The sequence below is a fragment of the Nilaparvata lugens genome, chromosome 4 (assembly GCF_014356525.2).
Source record: "Nilaparvata lugens isolate BPH chromosome 4, ASM1435652v1, whole genome shotgun sequence".
Classification (NCBI taxonomy): domain Eukaryota; kingdom Metazoa; phylum Arthropoda; class Insecta; order Hemiptera; family Delphacidae; genus Nilaparvata; species Nilaparvata lugens.
In genome coordinates, this window is record NC_052507.1 from 62,214,669 (window position 1) to 62,223,986 (window position 9,318).

General features: G+C 34.6%; 1 protein-coding gene across 1 annotated transcript in view; it reads right to left on the reverse strand.

Moving 5' to 3' along the window:
* Positions 1-5,162, reverse strand: part of LOC111059377 — a 30,379-nt gene extending 25,217 nt beyond the window's left edge. The window contains exon 1 of the mRNA XM_039426126.1: positions 5,015-5,162. Within this exon, the coding sequence (XP_039282060.1) occupies positions 5,015-5,110 (96 nt within the window). The 5' untranslated portion in view covers positions 5,111-5,162. The remainder of the gene's footprint in view (positions 1-5,014) is intronic.
* Positions 5,163-9,318: the final 4,156 nt, after the last annotated feature.

Genomic DNA, 9,318 nt, shown 5'->3' on the forward strand with positions numbered 1-9,318 from the left:
ATCTATGTGAATCTCGGCGTTTCGGATGGAGCTTGTAGTATCAACGATGTTCCTCAAAACTTTGTTCTGGAACCGTTGAGTAACATTCACATTGCTCTTGCTGGCACAGCCCCACAGCTGTATTCCATACATCCATATGGGTGTCAGGGTCTGCTTGTGTTTGAATGAGATGACGATATCCTTTACTAGCCAGAGTTAGGTCTTGTTCGCCTCTGTACCACACCCATCATTCAAATTTAGTTTGATCATTGATGTAAGGTTATGTCAAGTAGCTTTTCTACAAGACAAACCGTCTGAAATAGAATTATGTATCTTGTATCAATAGCACAAAATCTCAAAAGATTTTTACTAGTAGTTCTGTGAACAGTAGACCTCACGCAGTATTCTCATCCACAAGTACCTGATTGAAACTATAGAACTTATGGAGATACAGCAATAGACTGGCTTCTCCACAAATCTGTTTAATCACTTGTCAGCTGATTTATGAAATTCTATAGTCTGATTTTTACTCTAATATTGGCGTATGAAGGAGGCTCAGACTTTTTCCTTTTATATCATCCTTGAAATGCAAAATTTCCAAAAAAACTTGTATATACGTCGACGCGCAATTAAAAAAGGAACATAGGCTACCTGTCAAATTTCATGAAAAACTATTACCGCGTTTCGCCGTAAATGCGCAACATATAAACATTTAAACATTAAGAGAAATGCCAAACCGTCGACTTGAATCTTAGACCTCACTTCGCTCGGTCAATAATTATTTTTATCGTCTATCGTTGCTAAAATTGATGCTCTAATGAGACTTAGGCTTGTGCATGGATAGAATATAATATAATATGATGCATGAGAAAGATAATGATGAGAGATGGATGAACTTTAGTTTCAGGAATATTCTGAACGACTGTGGAGTGAATTTCAAGAATATAAATTGGAGTTAATTTGACTGACCATGAGTGGTCACCCTTTCAATAGGAGTACCAAGTGCAAGTCGCACATAAAATATTTGAAAATCTGATTTGATCTGATCTGATCATAATAGCTTGAGCACGCCATGCTATACACATCTAAAAAATATATTTTGAACAGGTTTCTTCCACATTTTAAATTTTAATTGAGGAAACATTGGAGATGTAATAACTATGGATTAGTATAGAAATGAAGCATAGAAGATGCAAGTAATAGCAAACAATTACTTTTCATTTTCTACAATGATAGGTTCAAGATGCTAATAGTTGAGAATTGCTCTATGCAAGATGGTATAAGACCATTTTAATTTCAATTATCAACATTTTTATGATTTTTATGAGTGTATCTCAAGTTACCAAAGTACTGAAGGAATAATTTCAGTAGATAATTTAAATGCCATAACTGCATATTTTCATGAAATTTGGAAGAATATTCATATCAGAATAGTTTTTAAACATGAGATTGCATCTAATTGAGTATGGAATGATACCCTTCTTGGATCAAGCAATTCTCTTATACAATAATAAGTTAATAGAAAGCATCTTTTACATAAGAAGAAGGAAAATCATTAGACAATAACTCTGTCCTTACAAAATTAACAATCAATAGAGCATTGAACAGTTGTAACATGAATTGAGTAATCTATAGGTTAAGCATAGAATATGCATGTAACATAGTTTCTTTTCATTATCTTTTCTATATTAAATACTCAATTTTTACATTCATTAGTATTTTTCTCATCATTTCTATTTTCATTTTCATTCTTTAGTATTTTTTTTTATTTTATTCTAATTTTTTTTCATTTTTTTAGTAATTTTTTCTTTTTTTATTTTATTTTTTTTATTTGTAGTTTTTTCTAGTGAATCTTTTTCATCTTTTTTTTAAATCTTTTTTCTATTCTATTTTTTTTTCATTTGTTGTAATTTTTTCTAGTAAATCTTTTTTATCTTTTTTTGTAAATCTTTCTTTTATTTTTCCATTGGATTTGACAATAGCTTGAAGATGCTATGTAGTTGAATTGCTCCATGCAAAAGGGGCATTAGACCATTTTTATCCAATTATCAACATTCTGTGTGATTTCTATGTGTAAACTTTAAATTTTGAATAGCTCAAGTGACCAAAAAGTACTGGAGGAATAATTTCAGTAGATAATTTATATGTCATAATTGCATATTTATATGAAATTTAGAAGAACATTATTATCAAAATAGTGTTTTAACATAAGATTGCAACTATTAGATGGTCTGATACACTTCTTGGATGGAACAATTCAATCATCTAATACAATAATAAGTTGATAAGAAGCATCTCGTACAAGTAAAAATGGTAGGTAAATCAATACAAAATGACTACCTTTACAAGATTAACAATCAAAAGTCTAATAGACAAGCATGTCACCCAGTGACTATAATTTCTATAATTTTGGTATTAAATACAAAATGTACGCATTGAAGATGTGTCTGAATGTAATGCATTTACATTTTTAATTATTTTACAATTAAAAATTATATTCAATAGTGGCAACTTTGTAGATGTGTATAGTATATAGCAAGGTCAGGTTTAACTGAACTAGATAAAAATGGCTATTTTCTGTTGATAGAAAAAATACATACAACTGGCAAACAGATTCCAAAGAGAGAAAACTCTAGGATTGCAAAAATGAGAGAGATCAAGTGCTTCATAAGAGCTGCTGCAAGCATTCGGTACTGCTTTTGGATGGGTGACCGCTTCAAAAATGTTTCATCCAAGTATTCCTCGCGAATATTGTGATTATATTATCCACCAAATATCGTGAATATTATTAATCCACCAAAAACTCGGCGATTTGTAAACTATCAAAAATTCATCTCTCAACATCATCCCTAAGAATGACCACACACTAGCCTAAGGACCAGGACACACAAGGCGTATCTCAGAAGAGTCGGCACGGCACGACAGAAGAATAAGGTCTCCGATTGGCTGATTCTTAAATACCTCAAATCAATTAGCCAATCGGAGAGCTTCCTGTCCTGTCGAGCCATGCCGACTCGTCTGAAAAACGCCTCATGTGTCTCGGCCCTAAAGGTGGCATCTGGATATCGGCAGTAACTTCTATAATATAGCTTTCTATATTTATATTCTATAGCTATTCTATATATTAAATGTATCAATACTACAGCTTTTACTTTACTTGCCCTATTACCATAGGTAAGGAAAGTATTGCTTTCCGAAAAAAATTAAGGTACCCCAATTTCCAAATTTCTATACGTTTCAAGGTCCCCTGAGTCCAAAAAAGCGGTTTTTGGGTATTGGACTGTGTGTATGTGTGTGTGTGTGTGTGTGTGTACACGATATCTCATCTCCCAATTAACGGAATGACTTGAAATTTGAAACTTAAGGTCCTTACACTATAAGGATCCGACACGAACAATTTCGATCAAATGCAATTCAAGATGGCGGCTAAAATGGCGAAAATGTTGTCAAAAACAGTGTTTTTCGATTGATAAGCTCTATCAACTGCCAAAATTCCCATATATATAAAAATTTCAGGAGCTCCGCCCCATCTATGCAAAGTTTGATATTAGATTCCCAATTATCAGGCTTCAGATACAATTTAAACAAAAAAAAAAAATCAAGTGGAAAATATTGAGCATAAAAATCTCTACAATTGATGTTCAGTAACATTTTCACCTAAAATCGAAAATAAGCGCGAAGTTCGAGAAAATTAGATTATTCAATTGCAAACTGTTGGCAACTGTTGATTCTATTAAATCATACACTATGAAGAGATAGCAGACCTCGCGTGCCTGCAGCGTTATTGTCCTGTCACCAGCTGACTCAGATCTTTGAATAGTAGACTTGAGATGCGCGTGAACACTAGCGTCAGTTGATCAATTAACGGCAAGGAAAGTTGTGTGTGCGCCACACCAGATTTTTTAGTATAAATACTAATGAGCAATTTTTTTCTATCCTAACATACTACTTGATAAATGAAACCGCGAATTTCTCATTAGAAGCTCTTACTGTTTTTGTTGAATTAATAAGTAAGCTACACCTATTGACTGCACTAAAAGTTAGATTTCACGCAATCACTGCTCTGCTCTTTCACTGGACACTACTTGAACAAGCACTACACTAGTTCCAACGGTTTCCTCTTTTTGAGCCTCCGCACCAACCCTCCATTGTCTAGCAACTGGATCACCCCTCGTGCCTCTCCACACCCTCTAGACGTTAGGTCTACATGCAGGTCCCCATGAAGATCGCTGTTGCTGACATACTAAGGAGAATCCACATTGTTCCTCAGCACCTTGTTTTGGAATCGTTGTATGACATTGATGTAGCTGTCTTTGATACACCCCCAAAGTTGTAAACCATGTCTATACTGGCTTCAATATCTGTTTGTACAGGAGTACTTTGTTTCGGATTGAACAGTTGGAGTATCTTCCGCTCAGCCAATAAAGCTTCTTTCCAAGATCTTCTCTCTTCTTCTTGGCATGAGCCTTCAGCGAAGCTTCACGTCCAAGGTCATCATACCCAGATACTTTGCATCGTTAGCAAACTTGGTAGTACCATATGCCATTTTTTGAAAACTTGGAGCTATTTTTAAAATTCAACTATTTTTTGACAATTTAACACTGTTAGGAACTCACTAAAACACAATATTTTCTCTGGCAGTCTTCTTACTTTCAGACAAGTGAGACAAAAAGTAAGCGATAGACTATGCCCAAGATTCTAGAATAGGCAAGAGATCTGCATGGATACAGTCAATTACTTCCGAAACAAACAGTCAACAGGTTCAGAATCAACTGAATTCGTACTAATACAATTGTAGCAAGCATGAGCGGCTCATGCCTGTTTGGACAAAGTATAAATATAATTATATTTATACTATTGAAGTCTCAGAGAATCAGAATGATATAAATTATTGTGTCACATGAAGCTCAATTGCACGGTATTATTTTATAGAATAGGTGCCACCTTGTTCCTGTAGCTGCACACCTATTAAAGAAAAAGTTGTGTGTCAGACAATAATTTCAGTCAAATGATAGGAATTCGATTTATTACTAACCTCATGAAGATGTGCAACTCCATCCTCTACATCAGATTTGCCAGTTTCACAGGTTCCACTAATATTTAAAGATCCAACAATTCCACTGGTTTTCATAACCTGAAAAATAATAAAAGGAAATAATCAATGTTCATGAATGCAAATGAAAAAGTTTGAATGCCTATTTCAATTTAATGGATTCGGGTTCCAAGATTTTCAAAAATGTTTGTGAAAAAACCCTTTCTCTATATACTCCCAATTTAAAAAAACTTGCCACAAAAATAGTAAAGGAATAAGTTATTCAAAAGGAAACATGATGGTTCAGTTCTCACCTGAAGCACTACCTCCGTAAACAAAGCCATAGTGCATTCGTGTGACGTCAGCAAAGGTAGGGCTCCTACACCAATAAAAATTAGTTGATTTTAGCTGATCTATATCAGCTAGTGTTTTTATTGGTGTAGGAGCCCTACCTGTACTGACGTCACACGAATGCACTACGGCTTTGTTTATGGAGGTAGTGCCTGAAGCTGTGAGTCCAGTTATCATTATTATTTATTATTATTATTCGTCCAATTCACCACCCACGGAAGGGGTATTTGGATATGTCGTTAATAATATGTATTCAAATCAATCAATCATACATTATATTAGATAGCAAAATTACATAAAAATATATACATAATAATACTGAGCAACCTAACTCATCTCGTAATGTGCTTCAAATTCATCAATTGAGTATGCACTCTCATACTTATTCGTTCTGAGTATATCTCTCATCATCATTCGTTTACCCATGTAGGCCTAATTCTGAGCAAAAATGTTTGCTCTCATTTTTTATGTCATTTACTCATTTTTCAATCAACTTAGGTATTTTTATGAATCTCATTGATCAAGGTATTTTTAGACTTCATCAATAAAACACCTTCAAACTTAAGTTGCTAGGTAGGATTAAATTATTTCATTCAAAGTACCGTACCAAATGATTAAAAGTTGAACATTTTGAGGAAAACTTTACTTTACCACCCCAGTTAGTTGGCGATAAATTTATGGTTGTAATCGATTTGGGATATTATTTTGATGATAAAATTATAAAAAATTTGCGTCACTGCCTTCTGATAAGAAGCAGTGTTACCACTTGCCAACACAGAACTGGACGGTGGCGCTGATGAGCATAGCATGTCTGTTCACAACACTTCTTGTAAAGTAGATTCTACATTGTAAAAGTTGACCGACAATCAATGTTCTCGAAATAAAGCCCACATTCACAGAGGATTTTGCAGAGATGATACAGATCACAAAGTAGAAGGAATACTTTTTCTTTCTTCTCTGTGTACAGATATAATAGACCTTTCTTACAATGTTCACGTTATTGTTGAGGACAATATAGAAATACAAATAACTAGTAGTTCTGCGAACAGTAGACCTCGCTCATGAATAGCCTACAACTTTCAAACTAATGAGAAGGGCCATTAAGAAAGTACAGTATATTGTGAGGATTTACCCATGTCAACTATTATTTTCTCCATTGAGAGTGCTAGAGACATTTTTTCCACGGACACCGGACTTATAAATGTCTCTCAAGGAGGTACCTTCATATCATCCACATATTTACAAAATTACAAATTTTCCAACAATTAATTATAAGGAATCGGTCAACAGACAGAAAAATGGAATATACAGTAGGCAATTTAGACAATGAATCGTCTCACAGACGATAGTGAGACGGAAATGATTCTAAATAACATGGGTTTGTTGTTGACAATGACAGAAGGTTGCTAATAATGTTTTTCATGAAAAGTGGATTCAATGTTATGGCGGCTTGTTATGCCTATGCCGAATGTTTATGCTCAAAAGTCGGTTTCCGATCTCATACTAAAGTGAAAACAAGAGCTAACTAAGCTGTGATGTCTCCGGCCGGTTCGGTAGGTCTAGAAACTATTCATCTATGAAACAGGGAAATATCGTGTTGAAAAGAGAAGAAATGGTACAATCAAGTGAGAAGTTTTCTTCAATTAATAAATACAGTATGATTTGGAGCGGCTCAGACGTTTCAAGGTTCACCGCTGACAACTCTTGTCCTCTATCGATAGCATTCTAACGATACCATTCATTCAATACAGCACATTTTAGAGCGGCACAATTTATATTAAAACCGGAGGTCTTATCAAAAATCGTTACACATACGTTTCTGTGCCTTGTTTCAAAGAACTTGCATACCAAATTTCATCCAAATCAGACAATAACTGCGACTGTAACTGCGGTACAAACAAACAAACAGACAAAAGCCGATCGAGTCAAAACTAAGACCTCAGCTTCGCTTTGGTCAATAAAAGGGATCATTAAAGTGAAGCCCACTGGGACACGCCAAGAAAATGTGGGAAAAGCAGTTGCCCTAAGGCGAAAATCCCTAAGTCTCATATTATAGCACAACACTTGTTAGGTCAACCTCTATCCATAGCCCGAACATCAACCAAATCTGGGAGATTTGCATTTTTTATGAAATCCATAGATTTTTGCAAAAATAGTCAAACATTGAAATCGCTCAAACTCTGAGGAATGATATTACTTGACGAGAGGAACAGTAATATGTCATCACATTGGCGACATTCAGTCCTATTCTTGAGTTATAAGCATTTGAAGATGGGTGATTTTTCTGATCTGAGAGTGGAGTAAAGATGCAATGTTTCAGAAAATAACTCACCCTGTATTGTAGCAAAACGTCTCATATTACATCACGACACTTGTTAGGTCAACCTCTATCCATAGCTCATCAACCAAATCTGGGAGATTTGTCATTTCATGAAATCTATGAATTAAAGTGTTGCTTTACTTGTCAATCATTCAACAAATCAGATAGCGCATCCTTTTCAACCTCTGCAAAGTTTTTGACAATATAGAAATACAACAACTAGTAGTTCTGTGAACAGTAGACCTCACGCAGTATTCTCATCCACAAGTACCAGATGTCAACTGTTTTAAATGTTAACAAACTCAGTTCACGTTTGAATTTGTATTCCATATGATATAATTCATCCAGTTCCGTGATAATCTTTCTATCTGATGAAAATTAATTTTTTAGAATCAAAAATATTATAATTTTTCCAGCATTATTTAGTTCATTTGTTTATTTTTATTCACCTATTAAATTAGTTTTTTCGAATGTGAGAATATTGATACTGATGGGCACGCATAATAATACCATGACTGCAAAACAAAATATTGAAACCAAAGACCTTAAAGCTGCGATTAGACCAAATTTATTTTAAAAAATGTTAATAACTCAATCCTTTTAGATTATATTAGATGGATCATAACTTAACATACACATGATGAACATATTATGTGTTTGTCAACATCCGTTCAATCTAATAGAATCTATAAGGATTAAGTTATAACCATTTTGTTAATAACTTTGGTGTAAACCCAGCTTAAAGAATGATGCATACCTCTTTAATATCTGATTGAAACTATAGACCTTATACAAATACAGTAATAGACTGGCTTCTCCACACATCTGTGTGATCACTTGTCAGCTGATTTATGATGAATAATTCTATAGTCTGATTTATACTCTAACTAGCCGTCAGGCTCGCTTCGCTCGCCATATCCGTCTAGCCAGGGGGCTCCGCCCCCTGGACCCCCGACTGGATCGTCCTAGAATGAGATTAGCAGGCTCGCTTCGCTCGCCTGCATTTTTATCATGTTAGGACAATCCGTCGGGGGTCCAGACTAAACGTCTGGCTAAACGGATATGGCGAGCGAAGCGAGCCTGACGGCTAGTGTTCTATATAATACAAAATATTGAATCATTATATGAATATTAATTATTATATACAATTAAAATGTAATTGAATGTGTCGATTCGAATGGAACTATAGTGAGATTTTCCGCAATAAATGCATTTAAATTTTCAACTTGGTGCCAACCTAACAAAGTCAACTCAACCTAATGCCAACCTGACAAAATTATTAATTTAGTTGCCAGTTAACAACTGTTTCGAAGAGGTACTCTATCTAGATTATAGTTCTATAGTAACATATGATATGGAAATTTCAATTATAATTAAGAGATTGGGGAGAAGAAGAATATACATGCTAAAAGACAAACTTTAAACCCTTAAAAAGAACCCTTAGGGTTAAAATATCGCCAAAAGATTTCTTAGTGCGCCTCTAAAGGGTCAACTGAACATACCTACCAAATTTGAACGTTTTTGGTCCGGTAGATTTTTAGTTATGCGAGTGAGTGAGTGAGTGAGTGAGTGAGTGAGTGAGTGAGTGAGTGAGTCAGTCAGTGAGTGAGTGCCATTTCGCTTTTATATATATAGA